This window comes from Macrotis lagotis, chromosome 1 (genome assembly GCF_037893015.1).
Source record: "Macrotis lagotis isolate mMagLag1 chromosome 1, bilby.v1.9.chrom.fasta, whole genome shotgun sequence".
NCBI lineage: Eukaryota > Metazoa > Chordata > Mammalia > Peramelemorphia > Peramelidae > Macrotis > Macrotis lagotis.
In genome coordinates, this window is record NC_133658.1 from 883357901 (window position 1) to 883380511 (window position 22611).

A 22611-nucleotide genomic window follows, 5' to 3' on the forward strand; every position below is an offset into this window, starting at 1 on the left:
TCAAACAATGTTGAGAACCACTAATCTTCTGTTTCAGACTCTCACCTAGACCCTTTTCTCAGCAAAAACCTGACCTACCACCAAACCATTTTCTTTAATCAATCGATCTCTTGATGCCCTTCAGAGACACCATTTTTTTTTTTGCAAGGCAATGGAATTAAGTGACTTGCCTGAGGTCATACAGCTAGGCAATTATTTTGGGTCTGAGGCTGGATTTGAGCTCAGATACTCCTGACTCCAGAGTAGGGGCTCTATTCACTGTACCACCTAGTCACCCCAATAGACACCATTCTTAAAGAAGCTGAGAATGAGCTCTACAAAATAATTCTCAATAGACTTACTATCAATGATATCTCCCAGTCCTTGAGCACGCAGGAGGTCTTTCAGTCTTGTGACCTCCTCCTTCAGTTCACGAACAAGCTTAGCATTGGGATCCTCATTGATGACAGCATTGCATTTAATTTGTTTTGCACGATCTGCATACCTGTATTCAAAATGAAAACTCATTTTATCTGATCATGTGAACAAATTCTCAAATTTTGAAGTGCATAATCCTGTCATTTCAAAATAAAATATTCTGCATATCCTAACTAATATTTTATTAGTACTATTAATATCAGAAAGGTCCAAGTTAATTTAGGCCAGGAAATTAATCATAAATGGAAAGATAATGCTTTGCTCATTCTGGCAATCTCTACACATTCCTATCTGCATTCTTAAACATTACTTGGGTGCTTCTGACATGACAAACAACAAATAATAAATGGGGATACTTTTCTTTGGTAAAGAAAGGACTATCTCACAAAAATAATTTACCAATATGTGACAAATTTACATAACTGACATAAAAATTTTTATTCTGATTATGGATGAATACAAAGTCACCGACCATGAAGAAAAAAAACAAAATACAGTAAAATTCTATTATTATAATACTAATATCAAGGAGTAGGAAAGTGTTCCTATATAAGAGGTGGGTGTATATATATATGAAGACATAACCTGACTAACAGGGTAAGAATTACTAGTGCTTCAAAGTGATTTATGAGTTATATTCTCTAGCTTAACTAACTCAGAATAGTGTACCTTAAAGTGCTCAGTGTTTCATCATAGTTGATATCTGCTGGACTAAGGGCAGCAACCATCGCAGTCCGAGAGTTCCCACCTAAAAAAGATGAACCCGAAATCACATCATGCTAGGAAGGTATATTTTATTTATTATTGTTTATTTTTTTTTTTGTTTTTTGAATTTTACAGTTTTTCCCCAATCTCCCTTCCCTCCCCCTCCCCCCCAATAGAAGGCAGTTTGATAGTCTTTACATTGTTTCCATGCTATACACTGATTCAAATTCAATGTGTTGAGAGAGAAATCATATCCTTAAGGAAAAAATAAAATATAAGAGATGGCAAAATCACATAGATACCTTTTTTAAAAAAATTAAAGGTAATAGCCTTTGGTCTTTGTTTAAACTCCACAATTCTTGCTTTGGGTACAGATGGTATTCTCCATCAGATACCCTAAAATTGTCCCTGATTGTTGCACTGATGAAATGAACAAGTCCACTGAGGTTGATCATCACCCCTATGTTGCCGAGTGTGGGGTGGCAGCATATCGTTTTTCACTTTATTTTCCCTATTTTTTTAACATGGCTAATATAGAAATACATTTTGCATAACTTCCTATGTCCAGTGGTTATTATATTGCTTTCCTTCTCAAAGGGTGAAGGAAAAGCAAAAAAGGAGGGAAAGAGTTTGGAACTCAAAATTTATAAAAATGAATGTCACATAAATAAATAAATGAATGAATGAATGAAAAATGGGGGAAAGAGCAAAAATGTGCAAATCCAACAAAGGTAAAGAGAAAAATGATGGAAGGCATTCAAGTCAGATTTCTAAAATTATTCCCTGTCTCAAATTACAAAGACTAATCATTGCAAGGTATGCATAATCCTAGAGCAGTAGTCATAATAGCCTTACCTAGATTCTCTCGAAGGAGCCAAGTCAGAACAGAATCTCTGTATGGGATAAAATCTGTCTTTTTCTTCTTTTTACTCTATTAAAAAAAAAAAGAATCATACTTACAAAGTCAATGAAAAGAAAGGAATTATAAAAACGGTAACCAATTTGGAAATTTTTAGCAAGCTATACTTCTCTTTTCCTCATGACTAATTAGACTCTCTTTCACAGAACTAGTGGCTAGAACATACCAAATGGAAAGTTAGCAATGATCAGGAAAAGACAATAAGCTCTAAAGAAGTTTTCTTTACAAAAGATGCACAATGCAGTGCCTTGCAGAAAGGAGGTTCTCAAAAATATTTGTTAATAAACCAATCACCAAATGAAGTTTTAGAAAGTTCCTTTCTAAAAGAGAAAAGAAACATCTTCCCAATAACTAGAGAACTCTACAAATAATTTAATAATATTCATATAAATATGAATAATCTGAAGTAGGGTTTTTTTCCTTAAATAGGAATGAGAAAGATTCAAAATCAGTAGAATGTGGAAAATCCAAAAGAAATAGGGAAAAAAAGGAAAAATCTTAGTTTAGTCCAAAGGTTATTCAAATTGTCAAACTTCTTAAAAGAGCACAATTATAATGTGTCTATTAAAATGAATTAAAATATGCAGTGTGTTTTGGGTGAAAATGGTAGTGTGGTATGTATGGTAGGTTAAGTCTGAACTTGAAACTAGGAAGAACCAAGTTCAAATCCCAACTCTGACATGTCCTTGGTGCTGGGCATGCATATGTATACATATGCACACATATATAAATGCACACACATGCTCATATAAAAAGTACACAATATACACATACATATCATAGGTCTCAAAAGACTTAGGAGGCCATTTTCCTTGCCAATGACATCCCCTATTTGTGTTTTTCATCATCTCCCCACTCCTATTCTCTGGCACATTACCACCTTCAATAATCTCCCTTCTCCATTTTATTTCCAAGATTTTCCTTATCTTTTAAAATACCCTTATATTGACTCTAGTATCTTTTCAAGCTATTTTCCTTTATCTCTATTCCTACCACCAAGAAAAAGCTGTCTACACTCACTACTACATTTTCTCAGTTCCTTTTTTTAATCCTCTGTGACTTGGCTTCTAGCTGTAACAGTTGATTGATCTTTTTATTGCTTAAATCCCAAGGTCTTTTTTTTCCTCAGCTCTCATACTGCTTGGCCTCTCTGAAGCATCTGACAATACTACCCCCTGTTCTGTCTCTTCTATAATCCTAGTAGGTTCTCACCCTACCACTCTGAGCTTCTCAGAGCCATCACTCCTGATCTTATTCATAGAGTTCTTATGAGCATAGAATGCTTACACATAGAGTTCTTCAGACCCATGTTCTGGACCTCCTCTACTCCTCACTCACTCAGTCACCCTCTGATAACTAATTTATGGCCAAGCCTTGTTGATGCAGACACCAGTTCTCAACTCTTGTCTCTTTCTCCATCCTCACACCATAACCAGCTTACTTCATATATTCTTCTCATCACCAATCACTTGAACTACTGAAAACCACTCTCTTCCTCTCTACCAGTCATCCATCCCAACACAGCTGCCAAATTGATATTCCTCAGGCACAAATTTGATCACATCAATTGACTGTTCAAGAAATTTTAGTGGGCCATTATCATCTTTAGAATAATATAAATCCATTTGGCATTGAATGCACTTTGATCTGATTCTATTCTCCCCAGACTTAGGCCACACCACTTTCTTTTAGACACACACACTGTTTCACCCAAATAGACCTGCTTAATATCCGTTCTATCTTAGACCCCACCATGTCTTTGCACTGTCTGTCCCCAATCTTGCAACATCCTTTCTCCTAACTTTTGCCTCTAAGCATTTGAAAACTAGCCCCTACCCCCCATAAGGGTCACTTCCTTCAAGAATCCATTCCCAATTCCATTCAATTGTTGGCATCTTATCTCTGAATCATTCTAATATGTATTTTGTCTATTTTTTATTTATTTATCTGTAGACATGCTGTATCTTCTCTACAGAACAGAAGCCCCTGAAAAGCAGGGAATGTCTCATTCTGCGTTCACAGTCTCAGTATCAAGCAGCAGGTCCTAATGAATACTTGTGGAACAACTAAATCAGTGTGAACAACCCCTACTGGATATAGGCTAAGAAATTTGAAAAAAATGTTTACACAAGAGTGCAAAATATATCAGCAAACAAGTTTTTCTATGTTTTGGTGAAATTGTTCAAGCTTCTGTATGAATATGGTTATAGTTAGTTTTTAAAAATAGGGAGAGTACAAATAAACCTATATGATTCAGAATATAAAGGCATATTTCAATATAAATGCTGCTTATTTTTGTAATCTGTAGTATTTATGAAAAAGTGTGGCTGAAGGTGTGTCTATCATCTATAGTTACAGTTTAAAATTTCCTCAAAACTATTTGTAATTGACTCTGCCAGAAGGCATTATTATAAAAGTACAAAATTCATCTAAAGGTCACTATGCTTCTATGAATCAAAAGTACAATTCTAAGACCATATCATTAGAAAGCAAAAATTTCCTTGCACATTTCTCTTCTATCTTTAATTTCTCACTCTAGCTCTAGGCCCAAAGAATATTTAGTATGTAGTACAGTACTTGAGAATTTACTTTTAGTCTCATTGTTTTTGTTCTCTCCTAAAGATGATCCTGAATGTGAGCATAAGAAAACAACTAACCAAAATATTTTTGAAGCTTATAATCCTAACTTAAGCCTTCCTACACCCTTATCGACCATCTGGAATCACAGCAGTTGATTTAACAATTCTCTGTTTATCCCTGCCAAACCCCACCATACCTTGCTGGTGCAGTTATCCTAAAGTTGAAAGCATTCAAAGAAGAAAAAAAGAACAGAGTAAGCTTCTGACTATAAAATAATAAATAATTTAATTGCAAAACCTGAAGAGAATTTACAGTGAATAGTCTTTCTTTAGACAAATGAGGAAAATTCTCTCTGAAACTAAAAACAATATTCAAAAAGATCAAGGCATGCAGAATTTAATGCTTTCTTACTTTCTCATTCTAAATGATATATAAGAAAAATTGCTGTGCATTCATTGTTTCATTGTCATGGTACTAGATGGGGAAGGAGTAACAAAAAGATTTTTTAAACTTTACATGTTCTATGTGGCCCTCAAAATTCCCAGTATTTCCAAAGTACTTTTAGGTCAACCAGTTCCAAAAACTTCAATTAGCAACTGGAAAAGACTCCAGAATAGCAGAGAAGCTAACTTTTCTGTGGAACAGAGCAAAGAGTCCTAGCTCAGGTCAAAGGACCAGGATTCAAGACACACTCCTGTTTACTATCCATGTGACTGGATTAGTTGTTTTAATTCCAGGCCTTCAGTTTCTGCACATGGAAAATTAATCAGGTGAACCAGATGGCTTCCTGAGGTCCATTCCACCACTAGCTCTATGTTTCTGCATATAAGGACAGAACTTCTTGCCCTAGATTTTGCTTTGTCTAAGTTTCTTTCACAACTCTTCTAAATCTTTTTCCTAAATCTTATTCTCAGATTGATATCTGAGTTGCACTTAAGTAACATGTAATCTTAAAAACTGTAAGAGACTGTCAGATCAGCTGTTACCCAGAGAACAAACATCTAAAATTGATAGAATAATTAAATAACACTGATATTACCAAAATATATGTTAGCAGATTTATAACATAGCACTAAAAATCTTACCACTTCTGCCAAGGCTGAAATGACTTTGCCCAGAGTTGTAAGAGATTTATTGATATTTGCTCCTTCCTAGAAAGAATAAACAATAAAAAAGAAAAAGTTACAATCAGGAATTTCAAAATTTCCTGTGTGCCATTCTTAGGACTGGATTATAATACATTAAAGGATTTCTTTTAACATGGCACTATTAAAAAAGCTACTGTTTTTTAAAATGCAAAAACATTCAAAGTGTTTTGTTCCCATAAAAAAAAAGGATAATAATGACATGTCATCAAAAAACAAATGGAGGGATCATTAAAAGAGGTGATAAAGGTCCACTTCTTCACTCATATAAGTACTAATCACTCATCTGAATTTAGGACCAGAAATTCAAAGTTACATTTTTATTCTCTTCATTTTTCCTCTACTTTATTTGTCAAATTATCAGAATGGGCTCCAGAAATCACTCTAAGGTTAGCTTCTAGAGACTTCATGCCTGAATTAGAGTCCTAAAGTGTATTACAAGCTTAAATGCAGGCTGCTACAGTTAGTTACCTCATCCATTCCCTTGTATACCCCACATCTGGGTATCCCCCCCATATAATGTAAGTTCTTTTAAGACAGGGACTAGATTTTTAGGTGGTGGCCAAAAGGGTTTGGTCTTATCTTCAATTTCCAAAAGATGGTCTTGAATGTAATAGGTAACAAATGTCAAATGGAATTTTTCAGTATTAATTTTCTTTGCTTCCTAAAGTCTTCTTATATTTTTTCAAATTAGCTCTGCCCAGGTTGGAGGTGGCATAGTAGTTAGAGCATTAGGCCTGGAATCAGAAAGACCTAATTGGACTCAGCTGAGTGAACCTGAGCAACCACTAAAGCAATGGGTCTCAGTTTCCTCAACTGTAAAATGAGGATATCCTTCTCAACTGCAAAATGAGAATATACCTATATCCTTCCTTTCTTATCTCCTTTGCTCCCTGCTGTAGTCTAAGAATGGTCTAGTACTCTCCTCCACCTACCTAAATCCTTTCCATCCTTCCAGGTTCAGCTCAAATCCTACTTTCTCTCCATGAAATACTCTCCCAACTATTCTAAAACATGGATGTTACTGTCTTTGAACTTTTATGACATAGTCTAACTCATTCATTTTGACACTTCCTTTTAATGTTAACAAGAATAATAAATGTTTGTTAAAATAATTTTAATTACTTTTAATCGAGTCCCTTTGGCACCAGTTGAGTCAGCTCTTTCACTTCCAGCCAGATCCACCAAACTGATCTTGCTGACCTAGTAAGGAAATACACATCACCACTGATAAAACAAATGATCCATAGGAGATCCACAGAAAAGCAATCTAAAGGGCAAGGGAATGGATGTAATTACACAGGAAGAAATATTTAAAAGGGGAAATGATTCTATCTAGAGAACAAATGATCACGGTCTACTCTACACAATCAAAAAAGTCAGGGATAAAATATTGAATACTCTCCAAATCCCAGAATAGTAAACTTCTTGAAGCTCAAAAAGGTCATTTTTTTTTAGGAAATAGAAAGCGATTCTATTTCTTAAGAAATGTACCTTATCATCACATTCAACTTTGATCAATGCATACTGTGGGGAACTATGGGTATCATGTAAAGACTAACAAACTGTCTTCTGTGGGGGATGGGGGAAGGGAAGCAAGATTGGGGAAAATTGTAAAACTCAAAATAAATAAAACCTTTCTAAAATTAATATATATATATATAATTTAAAAAATAAAAAATAAATACAAAAAAATTTGAATAGAAGAAATGTATCTTAAATTGAGTTGAACTCTTCCTTTTCTACAACTTTATACAATTGTTCTGAGGTTTATTGGTTTAGAACTCATTAGAAAAAAATAACCTTTCTTTCATGTGATAATTCTTCAAATACTTAAAGATGGCTAAAGTTCCCCAAATGTCTCTCAACCAGGCTAACCTAAATTCAGCCCTCAAATTCTGTGGGGTTGCTTTCTCATCTACAAAAGCAAGGAGTGGGAATCAATGCCTGTGAAGGTTCTCTTCTAGGTCTAAATGTGTCCTCCTATATATGGAGTTATTGTCAGTTTACTAAAATGTCAGGTTATTTTCCCATAGGAGTTAAAACCTACTCAAGTCTGCCTCATCTTGCCCCTTTGCAGTTTACTTTTTTGATCCAAGGGTAGTACTTGATTTATAAAAGTCATTTATTATCAGCAGTATAAAATTAAAATGCCATCAAAAGTCAATATGGTAGAGTGTATCACAAGCAAAGTGAAGTCCTGCCTCAGACAAAAACTAGGTGGGCATACTGAGCAGCCACTCAGATTCAGTGATTCAAGTAGAGAAAGTGGCAAAGAGTGAGCAGACCTGCACCAGGAGAAAGAGGGTCCTCACCAAGAAATTTCTCCTACCTCGGACCCTTTCTCAGTGGATTTCCTGTCTCGCATCTTTTCCCACTTTTCTCTGACCTTCTCACAGCTGCCAAAATGATTTTTTAAAGGTCCCTCAGTTATCTAGGACCTCTAGAATAAAAAATACATTATTGTGTTAGGACCCCAGTCTACCTTTGCAGTCTTCCTAAAGATTTCCCTTCTTGCCCTCCACAGTCCTGCCATACCAGTCCTCTGATTTTTCCTCTACCATGGCACCCCATTCCCTCCCACTGTCCTGACCACATCCTATCCTGGGGATGCCCTTCTTCCTGACCAGGAGAAGCCTTTCCTAATCTCTCTACTTGCTAATATCTGGAAAATATGAAGAAGCTATGCCAAGATGACTAACTGTATCCTTTCATCAAACCTTTAGAACCTAGCCTCTCTACCTTTTAAATCTTCTTAGACCTTATTCTCTGACATGCAATCTGCTCCAGTGACAATGGCTTCCTTGCTCTTCCATGAACAAGGCCTGCCATCTCTCAGTTCTGGGCACCATCTCGATATGTCTCCCATGACTGTAATGCTCTCCCTCCTCAACTCTATCTATAGGCTTCCCTGACTTCCTTTAAGTCCTATTTTCTACCCAGCCTCTCCTAATTTTAGTGCCTTCCCTCTCTTAACTGACTCCCATCTAACCTGTATAAGAACTCTCAAGATTGCTTGTTGTCAGTTCAAGGACTATGCCCTTTAATTTAGACAAATAAACATATCTTATTGTCTGATCTTGTTATCTCTTAGACTTTTTGTCTCTTCCTTAAGGATATGATTTCTCTCCCATCACACTCAATTTGATCAATGTACAACATGGAAACAAAGTAAAGACTGACAGATTGATTTCCATGGGGGGGTGGGGGGGAGGGAAGTAAGATTGGGGGAAAAATTGTAAAACTCAAATAATATCTTTAAGAAAAAAAGATTGCTTGTCGTCACCTCCTTAAGGAGCTAGTCTATTATTTTGTCTTTTTTTCATCCCTTGAACACAGTAGGTGCTTAATAAATGTGTATTGACTATATCATCTCCAGGTGAGGGAGATTTAACTAAAAAAAAGTACTTAAAAAGAAATTACACCTCATAAAAGTCTACCATTAAAGTTTAAGTGACATCAATATTAAAATAAAGAAACAGCTCAGCTTTTATAGCAAACATACTTTGTAACTGTCAATGCTACAAATTAAGGATCTGTTAAGTCAATTGCCTATTGCCACTTTTTAGTAAAAAAAGAAAAATATGACATTAAGTTAACTATTTTAGAAAGGCAGCAAAGAATTGAACTTGAATTCTTTAGACATACTTGGAAACAGTAAAAACAGAAAATAAAGGCACAGACATTAAATGTTTGTTAAAGAATAGTAAGATGATGTGCATATACAGTCATTTACTAGCAACATATAGACGTAAAATTTTTGTGCATAAATTTCATGATGGCATTTGTCACACTTCAAATAAAATAGATTTGTACCACCAAACAGATAGTGAAGCAATAATTAAGTGATCAATGTCAAGCAAAATGATTGATAAATTTCTGTTCTGAAGGTTTTGTTACCCTTTCCATCATCTAGTAGCTGATTGTAGCTTTTGAGATGACAAGCTAGGAAATCTTATTTCCTAATTCTCTGTCTTCTAATTTCACTTCAGCAGTACTGACTAAAGATCAGAATAACTTGAAAAGTCAAATCAATCAAATGAAATACTTCAGGAAAAAGAAGAGAGCAACTCTCTCCTCCTCAAATCCCCACTGGACATACAGTAAAAGGTGAGTCATTTTTTATAGTTCTTGTCCTTATTCCACAACTCAAAACCCACACTCACTGTTGTACTTCCTACCTTCTCTGTCGAGAGGTCAGTTTCAGAATCATGTTTCTTCTGAGTAAAAACAATGGTGAATACAGCATGGGAACGGCTACTGGTCTCATTCATATTGGTAGCTGCCACCGTCCTAGATGAAAATATGATTATGTAGACTTAGCACTAGATGAAGCTCTTGGAAAGTAAGAAAGGACTGCAGAGTTCATCCTATAAGCAACAATTTAAAATAATTTAATCCTATGTGGTTAGCTGAAAACTAAGTCATCTTCTAACACCAAAGATAACTTAGCAGAATCTCTTTGTCTAGTCTAGCTCCTGAATACTTTTACGCTCTCATGTGAAGAAGGTAAGTTCATTTAACACAATTCATTTCTCTAGAAGATCTAAGAGTTCAGAAGATTCACAATAAAAGCACACTTCAGAGCCAAGAATCCCCTCAAAGAGAGATTCACACTGTACCACTGCTCTTTGCCCATACCTGGCTTTGTTTCCTGCATCCATAAGGTCGGCAATATCTGTGTAAGAAGTAACTGCCAGCTTAGACAAATCTTCCACGTAAGGTCCAAGAAGAGGATGCTCTCGGACTCTCAAATTTCCCTTGTTTTTTGGATTCAGCAAATCTCGTACCCTCTCACAGTAAATTTCCATGTAACTCACCTAGGAACAAATAAGTGACACCTATAAGAGCTAAAAGAGATTGTTGGGGGGGGGGGGGGGAGGAGGAGAGCAAGGTAATGTGACCTAAAAGTAATGTTATTTATTTTTGGTTTTGACAAGGCAATAAGGTTAATGACTTGCCCAAGGTCATACAGCTAGGTAATTATTAAGTGCCTGAGATCAGATTTGTATTCAGGTTCTTCTGATTCCAGAGCCAGTCTCTATGCACTATGCCACTTTACTGCCACAAAAAAATTTTTACTTTAAAAAAAAAAAGTTTTCCTGAATACTATGCTCACCCTAGGAAGCATAGTCCTAGTCACCCTAGGACTAGGTCTAGAACCCTTTGAAAAACCAAATATGAGGGGTGGCTAGGTGGCACAGTGGATAAAGCACCGGCCCTGGAGTCAGGAGTACCTCGGTTCAAATCCAGTCTCTGACACTTAATAATTACCTAGCCATGTGACCTTGGGCAAGCCACTTAACCCCATTTGCCTTGCAAAAAAAAAAACAACCTAAAAAACCCCCAAAAAAACAAATATGAAAGGTTTCCTTTTTTCTGGTGTCCCCCCCAAAAACGAGAAGAAAGATTCCTGACAGAGATGAGCTGTGTGCGAACCGTGGCATGGGGATGGTATGAAGGCTAGTTATTAGGATAGGTAGAAGAGTAGAACTACCTTCATATCATCCAATTACCATACCTAAAATATACATAATGAAAGAGCATGACTTCATACCCTCAGCAACAAAGACATTTTAAATATCAACTTTCCAATAACTTGCAAATTTGTTTGTTTGCAGGAGGTCTAAGAAGGAACCCTCAATGCTACCTCCATTTCTTTCTTCTGCTTATCTTTGCTTTAGTTTCCTTCATCTGAACAGAATTGTTTTTAAAATCACCAGTGGGTAATTAATGAAAATGTCCTAAACTAATGGCCTTGAAGAAAGTGCTTTTTGGTCCGCAACAAAAAGTAACACAATAAATTTCCTCTCTATACCAGTTTACTTCAGGAGCTAAAATGCACTCCTATTCAAACCACAGGTTTGAAGGTCTTTGGCCTTACTGCCTCAGGTAACAGGGAAGGTGAGGACTTTCTAATGTAAAACATCTATTTTTACCACATGCCAGCAGTCTAAAAGTCCTAATAAAAACCTCTGAGAAAACCACTGTGCTGTCAAGGATAGAGTTGAACATGGAATCAGGAATGTCCGAATTAAGAGTTCCACCTCAGACACTTGCTAGTTATGTAATCTTGAACAATTCTCTTAACCTCTAGGAGATTCAGTTTACTATCTAAAAAGGTGAAGAGAATCAAATGAGGTAATGCAGACAATAATAATAAATTTGCAAATTTTCACACACTAAGATCATCCAACATCATCATATCTAGCACTTCAGGATACTTTTTTTTTTTAGGTTTTTTGCAAGTCAATGGGGTTAAGTGGCTTGCCCAAGGCCACACGGCTAGGTAATTATTAAGTGTCTGAGGTGGGATTTGAACTCAAATCCTCCTGACTCCAGGGCCGGTGCTCTATCCACTGCGCCACCTAGCTGCCCGCACTTCAGGATACTTGAAAGTTTGTAAAGTACTTGACATATGATCTCTACTGAAACTTACCATACTACCCTTAAAAAGAGGAAGCTACTATTATCATCATTCCCACTTTGTAAGTAAGATAATTGAGACTAGGAGAAGTGAAATGACTTGCCCAAGATAATAAAGTTATTTTTATTCTTATAGCATTCCTAATAATACGTAAATTGTCATTATTCTATGCTCTATGGTAAGAATCTGATTTTAAAAACATCTGTTTGTGCCAGTACTTAGTCTCTATATTAGCCAATTCTCTATCTAACCTTCAACTAGTATTAAATAATATACATGGTAAAACAATGTATGATCTGATTCAATCCTATAGTTCAATCAGAATCACATAGTGTGGTCAAAGGAAACTACATTTTGTTTCAACTTGCAAATTCAAATGTTTTATCATATTATGTCTTTTCCTTTTTTTTTAAACCAAATTTTTAAAAAGTTAATTAGTATTTTCTGTTCTACTCTTTCCTCCCAGCCCATCCTACCTCCTGGGGTTAATAAAAGAAAAATAAAAAGCTCTTATCACAAATACTTAGAGTCAGAAAAACAAATTTGTACATTGAGAATATCCAAAAATGTACATCTTATTTTCCATATTTACTTCATCAATTCTGTCCATAAGTTCTATGGACAGAATTTATCTGATTCCTGAGAATCAGATTCTCAGGAATCAGATTTACCATTGCATTCCCCCCCCCCCCCAAAGAAATATCATTTTAGGATTAGGACTAGACTTAAAATATTTAAAAGCTGTTTTTTGTTTTCAAATATTTGCAGAAAACTATATCCCTCTTTCTAGATACAATATTACAAGGCTATTAAAATGTACAACTATTAACATAAACCAAATAGGTAAAAAGAAAATGCCCAAGCTAGTTAAAGGGAGGTAAACAACAGCCTTAGACAAGACTTTCAGACTTACCACTGTAAAGTAAACAAAGCCAGTATTCATTTGAGAAAAAGATGGAATAATAACTGAGCATCAGGATAATTCTTATCTTCTTAATTTAGGTTGAAAACAATTAGAGTAACAGGCATTTCCCAAGTTCTGAACAAATGTTCTAGATCTAGAATATGAACGTACAATTCCTAGTATTTAATTCCATACTTGATCTAGTAATTGCCATTCAGAGAATTTTGGAGATATAAGATGTTTTACCTTAGAAATCCCCTCAAAAGTCAAAGCCATCATCTTATGGATGAGAAAAAACAGAAAGCTAATTAACTTGTTTGAGATCTTATTACAAATTAACAAGAAAGGTAGAATATATAACAAATATAAAAAGGCAAAAAATTAATTTCATTTCCAATGTTCAGCTATGTAGCTACTGCTGAGACTTCTACTTTCAATCTAGTACTACTCACCTCCACAGAGTAAGACATTTCTTCATTACTGTTATCATTGATTTTCTCAAACAGTTCCTCACATAACTATAGAAGCAGAAGAAGAGTCATGAGTCAAATATATTCATAATTAATCGACATTAAAAAATATGACCTGTGAATCTCTTTTCTTCCCAAGAGATGAATGATATTAACAGCACTCTTTGAGCAACTCCTTTGAAGAAGCAGCATAAGATTACTTCCTTTCTCCCATGTAGTCTTCTATTTCTCTCATAGACAATATAATGACTGAAAATAAGTATCAGTAGAATTGTAGGAAAATAAAACAAAATTTTTAGAAGGTATTAAATACTGACTCTTGATTCCCAATACCTGTAAAATCAGTGACTTTTTTATTGTTAAAATTATTCTCAAATTGTAATGGTCTCCCATTTGACAAGCCCCTAGAATCAAACCAGTATTAAATTAAGCTTATACACATTTACTACTATTTACCACTAAGTAGGATTTAAAGGATACCCCTACAAGATGACTGGTTTCATTTAATATGAAAATAATACATGTCAATTATCAGAAAAAAAGATAAAATGAGATTACCTAGGAACTACAATAATAAATAATTCAAAGAACTAAAAAGATTTTCAGAATGATGAAAATTTAAAATGGAATTATTATTTGTAATAATCAGAAACTGTTAATAAGGTTACTTTTGAATATAAATTATAATGCTACTTATTTAAATTAAAAAGTTATAGAACAATTGATGTCCTCTTTAAAAACTAGTCACTTGCTGATATGCTTCCCCTTTCAATAAATCTTCCTTTGAAAGAAAGAAAAATAAAGAAAATGGAAACTTTTAAAAACTTATTTCACGAATTTTGCTAATCTACCTTCAAGGGGGGAAATCAAAACAAAAAAGTACTAATATTACCTACTCAGAACTTTCATGTTGGTGAAAGGAATAATTTATTCTACAGGAAACCAAGCAACTAAAGAAATTTCCCAAATTTAATTATTTTTTCTTTGCATCAAAACTGGAAATTTTAGATGAATATTGCTCTGGGGGAAAAAACTACCTGTCTGTTTTACCCTCTGAAATCAAAGTGAGAGTCCCAGTTTTAAAATAAGAAATACCTTAAAAATAATCTAGTATTTCTATAAAGAGTGAAATACAAGTGTTCAAAAAAACAAAAACATTCTTACAGGTCTTACAATCCCACCCTCTCCTCCCATTCCTGATAACTTAAGGCCATGGGAAGAGAATAATTGCTGAAATATAAGTTAACAAAAACTTCTAGATACCTGGCAGTTATCTAGCACTGGTTAATTTTCCAGTATTGGACTTAAAGCCTTGACTTCAGGGATTTCCAATTCTACCTTATTTGGCAAAGTTGAACTAATTTCTCAAATGATTTCTATGATTAGTTCTTCCAAACAGTTTTTTCATTGATTCTGCCATAGTTTTTAGGGACAAAGATATTAACAGAGGAAAGAAGCATTCTGTGTCCATCAAGGACCTTGTCTTTTAAGATATAATCCTATTGCATCTGAGAATTGGGCATTAAAAAATAAAAAGAAACTAGAAATTATTCTTTTTTCTTTCCCCAAAATTTCTGGGAAGTACACAAATATGGCATTAACCGCTATTCTTCATTATGAATTAAAGATGAACAAGTATGGTTTAGGTTTTACAATATATAATCTTTTTTACTACAAAGGAAATATTCTGAAAATCACTTGAAATTTTCTGAAAAATTCATATCACAATGCAACATGTTCTATTACAAAGTATTAACTGCTTTAGTAATACAACAATTTTCTCCTTATAGAAATTTCTGGAAAATTATTACAATATAATGGTTACAATAATACCTTTAATGTGTTTATAAATATACCATGATGCATTTTCAAGGTAACACTGTACTTCTTCATAAAAGGTAATAAAATGCATTTAGCGAGGTCCATCCTGTAGAAAATGAGACCTGTGTCTCCCAACTTTTGCTTAGAAAGCAAATGCTCCCTAATTATTGTTTCAATACTACTCCTAGCCCTTGCTTTAAGATAGCTCAATGTCTTGTGGAACAAAAAAGACCACTAAAAATTAAGAACTCTTAACTCTCAAGCTGACTAACTAGTGGATTTTTGAAAATGTTTGTTTCTTAGTTTCTTTATTTGTAAAATGATACAAATACAATGTAGTGGGAAAATTCAAAGGAGATTCTATGAAAAAAGTAACTTCTCTCTCCTCTGGGATTTCATCATATTTATTATCTGAGGTTCTCTCAGGAATTGCATTTTGTATTATAATAATTTGTGGATAGATCTAATCTCTGAAGGTATAAGCTCCTTAAGTAGAGGATGGATATTTGAGTGCTTTATACATGATTTTTAATAAACACTTATTAAATTTGTCAAAAGCATTTCAAAAATAGAAATCTCGACACATACACAAAACAGTCAAATTATTAAATCAGAATTAAACTAACAATACAAGTGTGAAACCTGTGGAATAAAAAATGTAAGTCATTGCCTCTGATGATTATAATCAGAAATACTTATTGAATCCTCACTTACTCCCCCCATTTTCTGATGTTAATATATCATAATTTGTTTGCCATTTTCCAAAGTCTTGTCTCTTATAGCCAGAAATTTTCTCGACAATTCTACTAGTTTGGCATGATGGGCTTCTAACCTAATAAAATTTCCTATTTATTCATCCCCTTCGAATTACTTTCAATTCTAAATAGAAAATACCAATCATTCAAACGACTAATAATAACACATTCTGGAGTGATCTTGTCCTTAACTCTACATGTGATTTTAAGATAGCAAGAGAAAGATCAGGAGAAGGAACTCTTATTTTTTATCACAATGGAAAAATTAACTTTACAAGGTTGGTAATACATAACTAAAAATAGTTAACAATTTAATTAGCAATCCTAGAAAAAATAAAGTTTCTCATGGGATTTGATTTTACCTGTGGGATGATGCCTGCCTGACTTTCTTCCTGTTTGCCCATCATTGTATAGGACTTTCCAGCACCTGTCTGTCCATAGGCAAAAATACAAACGTTGTAACCTTCAAAGGCATGTAACAGCATTTCTTTTCCAATGTCATTGTATACCCGATTCTGGGATGCAAAGCAGGGATCTTCAGGCTACAAAGGTAAAAAAGATCAAATAAAGGATGCTTTATCTTCATTCTTTCCAAAGCGTATAGGACAACTAGTTGGTTTCTGACCATTCTTCCACAACTCTTCCAACCCCCAATGAAGTAGTCAAAGAAAGCAATTGAAAATAAGGAGACAGTTCATCTGCTTAATTTCTTATAAAATATGGACAAACTTCTCCTTGATTAAACTGGAATGCTCACTCTATGATAGCTCTTAAAAAACAATCCAACAGCTCCAAGGTATAGAGTTTGAGGCATAGTTGAGGGAGTGTAAGACATAAAATTTCTAGAAAGGCAAAGAGATAATCACTCAAATTGAATTTGGAAGCAGCTTCAAGAATCCTAAAACCCTGGAAACAGAAAAGGAGAATCAATTCTGGTTTCAAGGGAGAAAAGGCCTGGCAATGAATCTGCTGCCTTACCAGAGGCATGATATGCACTGGAAATGTGTACTTCTTAAAGATATGCCTCATTCTCTCATCTGTACCAATCAATCCCACAGAACAGTGGGTCTATTTGCTCCTCTTCCCCCTAGTTTTATGGCTTGTGTTATTGCAACACCATTTTAATAAATGCTTTGCAGTGACCATGTTTATTGTCTGTTTATTAAATGAAGCTCTCTCTTGAAGGAACAAAAGCTATAGTTTTAGCAGTGGGAACCCAAAGGGCAAAATCTACCAAGCATTTTTTCCTTTTACTTCTATTAAATCTCAATAAAAAATTAAAATAGGTATCCAACTAAAGTAATAATATATCTAGTGTTGGGGCGGCTAGGTGGCGCAGTGGATAAAGCACCGGCCCTGGAGTCAGGAGTACCTGGGTTCAAATCCAGACTCAAACACTTAATAATTACCTAGCTGTGTGGCCTTGGGCAAGCCACTTAACCCCATCTGCCTTGCAAAAACCTAAAAAACAAACAAAAAAAAAAAAACAAAAAAATAATATATCTAGTGATAAATCTCAAGCAAGTTCTAAGTTTCCTCATAAACTATAAGGTTTAGACTAAATAAAAAGCTTCCTTCTACCACTAACTTTTTTCTTTAGGTTTTTTTTTTTGCAAGGTAATGGGGATTAAGTGTACCACTAACTTTTCTCAATGAATCTGGGGTTTTTTGAAAATTCAGTTTATCACATGAACATTTCTGTGAAACTACTCAAATAGAATTAATTTCAATTTGCTATTGTCTAAACTCTATCATTACTTGAAAGCATGAAAGGTTACTAAGTTTTAAATTATTAAGAATAGGAAAGAAAAAGATTAAAAATGAATCCCTTATATAAAGACACTGACTGGTATATCCCTAGTTAAGTATCTATTAGTGACAAATGTTTACAAAACCCTTTAAGTTAATTCACTTTGGTAAATAAGCTTTGTCAATAAAATTTAGAAAATGAAACTTGTTTTTCACCACAAACACTTCCACCACCAAAAATAGGCAATCAAAAAAAAAAGCCCTTTAAATATAGGAGAATTTACAGATGAAAATCAGTTCAAATTGGTTTAACAATAATTCTTGGAAATCAGTAAGGTTTCATGTCCAAAATAGCAGAATGTACTAAAACAACCACCATGATTTTTTTCTGAATTTTATATTGGAAAGTCTGAATCCCTATCTCCAATTTCCCCCCAGTCTATAAAACTCGAAAGATTTGTGATTTCACTAACACTAAACTCATGTTCCTCAATTGGGTTCTTTGAAAATGTAAGAACATTAACAGTAGCACTAACAGTGGCAACTTCATGGTTAGCCACTGATTGTCTCCTTATTTTCCCTCAAAATTTTATTGACAAATATAACAAAATGTTGTTTAACATTCTGTTAATCAGTACTTCCACTTACCTAAGGTAAAATTATGTTGTTCTTTATATCCCAAGAGTACTTGGCACAGTGTTCTATATATAATATGAAAATTTTCAATATATTTCACCTTAAACTAGAGTTGTCCCCAAAGTATGAAGGCAGTATGGGATGGGGAGAAAGAAACCAACGGGTGAACTTAAGGAGACCTCAAACAGGAATTCAAACCTTTTCCAAGGATTTTGGGACCTGAGGACACTCACCGAAGTGTGAGACCAGTAGGAGTAATCGAAGCTGAAGGACTTTGGAGCTTCCTTTGGGTTCTTTGGGTTGACAATACCTAAAGCAGAAAAAATGTGAGGTTTAAAAAAAAAAAACCCTTAAATCAGTCATTAAAACTTGGTTAAATATATATTATTCAGTATTAGATCCAAAAACCCACCATCCTGTAATTCTGTATTACATAGAGAGTAAAATTCAGGAAATCCATATCACTGAATTTTGATAGGTCAACTAGATCTGGGGCAGTGCAGGGGGGAGGAGAAGCACATATTTATGAAGTTGTCAACATATGGAAAATTTTAAAAAATCTAAAAATATGAATTTAATACAGCAGTTGGTCTCCTCATAAAAGTCAGTAGCAGAAAATTGGAAATGGGCCATGTTACTATTTCAAGACTGAGACTAAACTTCCTAGGGCTTTAAACTTTGAGACTGGTCAGTAATTAAAACATTCTTGGAGAAGGGGGAGGGAAGGAAAGGAGAGAGGGAAACTTGGAACTCAAAATTTTACAAAAATGAAGGCTGAAAACTATCTTTACATGTAATTGAAAAAAATAAAATACTATTAAGATAAAAACAAAATCAATACATTAAAATTATGAAAACAAGGGTACCATGAAATGAAAAATTAAAAACAATTATGACAACTCTTTTCATTTACTTTGGAAAGATATTCACTATTGGAAGCTCTCACTGATATTTGGCTTAAGTTTACTGTTGCCAATAACTGATGATCCTAAAGGTCTGAAACCCTCCTCCTCATCCCACCAAAGAACCCCAGAAATACAGTTCACTGTAAACAGCCAATTATCTTTACATGCTATAAAGAGAAGGGAAAATTCTTCTTTTATGCAATGAACATAAGTCACCCAAAATAATTCCTAATGTAAACTAGTCATGTTATTCTTTACAAACAACTTGAGAATGCTGAGGCCTAACTCCTTTTCCTGAATCCGAAGTTTCAGATCCCCATATTCTAAAGGAGAAGAGCCCTCTTTAATACAAGGAATCATGGAATTCCCCCCTCAACCAGATGATGTGACTCTAAGGCAGGAAGATTAAATAAAAAGTCTACCATAGGCAGCTGCTTGGGACACAAATAGCAACAGTTGCTACTGTACTTCTGTTTGATTCCCCTGCATATGGTACTGCCAGAATCTAACATTCCAACCTCAAATGCTGGCATATATGCAGAATGGAGGATTACTATAGCTCACATTACAGACATGTGAAACTTGACCTAGATAGCAACAAAATATACTCATAAAAGATGAAAAAAGCTAAAGGGGAAAAGACCACAAAATTGTCTAACACTACAAACAGCATTTAATTATTACTCATGGAATTTAGAATTTTGCAAAGAAAATCATTTTTGCCAACTCTGAAATTTAGGCTATATTATATTTTGAAGCTGTCTTTGGCCACAAACCATTAAAATGTACTACAAAAGTATGCTGAAGATGGATTAGGTGCCTTTAAGACCTTGATGCTATGTACAGAAAATTCCTTCTTGAGAAATTAAAAAATATGCAAAACAGATTCTACAAGATAACTGGACATTTATTCTTTTTTAGAATATATTTTTATTTATTTCATTAAAATTTTCTAATTACAGGTAAAACAATTTTTAATATTCATCCTAAGTATTTTTGAACTCCAAATTCTCTCTCCTTCCTGTCTCTCCCCTCTCCTTAAGAAGCCAAGCAATTCTAAATTCCATGAGAGATAATTAAAATGCTATTTGTAATGTTTTTTGTGGTCTTTTTCCCTTTAGTTTGTTTCATCTTTTATATGAGTATATTTTGTTGCTATCTAGCTCAAATGTCATATGATTATAATATGAGCTATACATGTGAAATCATACAAAACATATTTCCATATTAGTCAAGTTACAAAAGAAAGCACAAAAATCCCAAGAAAAATAAAGAAAGTAAAAAAAAGTATGTTTCAATCTGCACTCAGAATTCATCAGTTCTCTCTCTGAAGGTAGAGAGCATTTTCTGTCATGGATCCTTTGGAACTGTCTTTGGATCATTGTTGTGATCAAAATAACAGTCTTTCACAGTTGTCCACTATTTCACTATTGCTGATACTATGTATAATGTCTTTCTAGTTATGCTTACCTTACTTTACATATTAAAGTGCTATCAGGATTTTCTGAAAATTTCTTGCTCATCATTTCTTATAGCACAAAAGTATTACATCACAATCATTTATCCCAACTTGTTCAGTCATTCCCCATTTAATGGGCATTACCTCAATTTTCAATTCTTTGCCACCACTAAAAGAGTTGCTATAAATACTTTTGTACCAAAAGACCCTTTCCCCTTTTCTTTAACTTCTTTGGAATACAGACCTAACAGTGCTATTGCTATATCAAACAGTATACTCGGTTTTATAGCCCTTTGGGTATACTTCCAAATTTTTCTCCAGAATGGAACAGTTTACAACTCAATCAACATTACCAAAGCTTCAGGTTACAAAACAAGACATTTATTCTTTATGATAAGTCAAGGTCTCAGTTTTAGCATCTGAACTCAGACTTTTCATGACTGGAAACCGTAAAAAATAATTAAAAAATGCAAAGGAATGTGAATTTTAAATTACGCTCATTCCTCAAAAAAAATTTCAAACACAATCCCTGTGTACATATCTCAATATCATTTTTCTGAGTTGCATATTAACTGATTCATAGAAATGTACTATGCCATTCAATTTAATCAATTCAATTTGGTGACTCGGTGTACCATGTCCTGTTCTAATACTCAGAGGTTAGGAGGAGGAAAGGAGGGGAGAGAATATGTCACTCATTAAAAATATTCCTAACAAGTGATCCAAAATTAATATAAATATCAAGATATATATATATAACTCAAGTTGTGATATATGAATGAAATGTAATACTACTCTAAGTACAGTATGTACTTATACAGTATGTTATAATGAACAGGAAGATTTCAGAAAAACTTGGAAAGACTGGAAAAAACTGAAGCTGAACAGAACCAGAAAAACACTGTACACAATAACAGCAATATATTACAACGATCAACTATGAATGACTTAGCTCTTCTCAGCAATACAAGACTCATCTTAGTGCTATCCACACCCAGAGAAAGAATTGATGGGAGTCTGAATGCAGATCAAAGCATATTATTTTCACTTTTTGGGTAGTTTTTCCTTTTGATCTGTTTCTTCTTTCCAATGACTAACATGGAAATATTTTTACATGATTGCATATATAAAACCAAAATCAAGTTGTTTAGTATCTTAGGAAAGAGGAGAAAAATGTGGAACACAAAATCATATTAAAATGTTAAAAATTGTCTTTACATGTATTTGGAAAAAATAAAATATTACTAAAAAGGAAAAAGTACATGCTTAGCCAAAATTAATAAAACCATTTAAAGTCAGCCAAATTGGCTGCAGTAAACTATAGAAAATCTGCCCTAACATATTTCAGGAAAAAAAGACCCTCATTTTATTCATATCCTCTAGTCTCTTATCTCCAAAAGGGGATAACTGAAGAAAGCCAGAAACTAAGTTAATTTTCCCTGCCTAAGAGATCACTTCAAAATCTTCCTTCTGCTAACCAAAGAAAGTTACTTGTCACATCTCATTTTGCTATTCCACTCATTCACAGAAAATACAAGACTAATGACACATTTCTCTTTCCTTAAAATCTTTACAGGTTTCTCTGCATCCATCTCTTTAAACATTTATTTTTTTAAAAGAATAAGTTTTTATGGATGTCTTGTGTTTCTAACATCATCACAGTTATTCCAAGTATCTTTCTAATCCCTGTGAGTTATCCCATATAACAATCAGTATTTT

The 22611-nt window shown here is 34.1% G+C and overlaps 1 protein-coding gene across 7 annotated transcripts in view; it reads right to left on the reverse strand.

Moving 5' to 3' along the window:
- Positions 1–22611, reverse strand: part of KIF1B (kinesin family member 1B) — a 192324-nt gene that overhangs the window by 114276 nt on the left and 55437 nt on the right. For all 7 annotated transcript variants that reach the window (XM_074218481.1, XM_074218482.1, XM_074218480.1 and 4 more), the window contains 10 exons: positions 18762–18838; positions 16506–16685; positions 13550–13615; positions 10408–10586; positions 9948–10059; positions 6892–6969; positions 5707–5772; positions 1978–2053; positions 1087–1165; positions 342–484 (listed from right to left, as the gene is read on the reverse strand). In XM_074218481.1, coding sequence (XP_074074582.1) covers positions 342–484; positions 1087–1165; positions 1978–2053; positions 5707–5772; positions 6892–6969; positions 9948–10059; positions 10408–10586; positions 13550–13615; positions 16506–16685; positions 18762–18838 — 1056 coding nt within the window. The remainder of the gene's footprint in view (positions 1–341; positions 485–1086; positions 1166–1977; positions 2054–5706; positions 5773–6891; positions 6970–9947; positions 10060–10407; positions 10587–13549; positions 13616–16505; positions 16686–18761; positions 18839–22611) is intronic.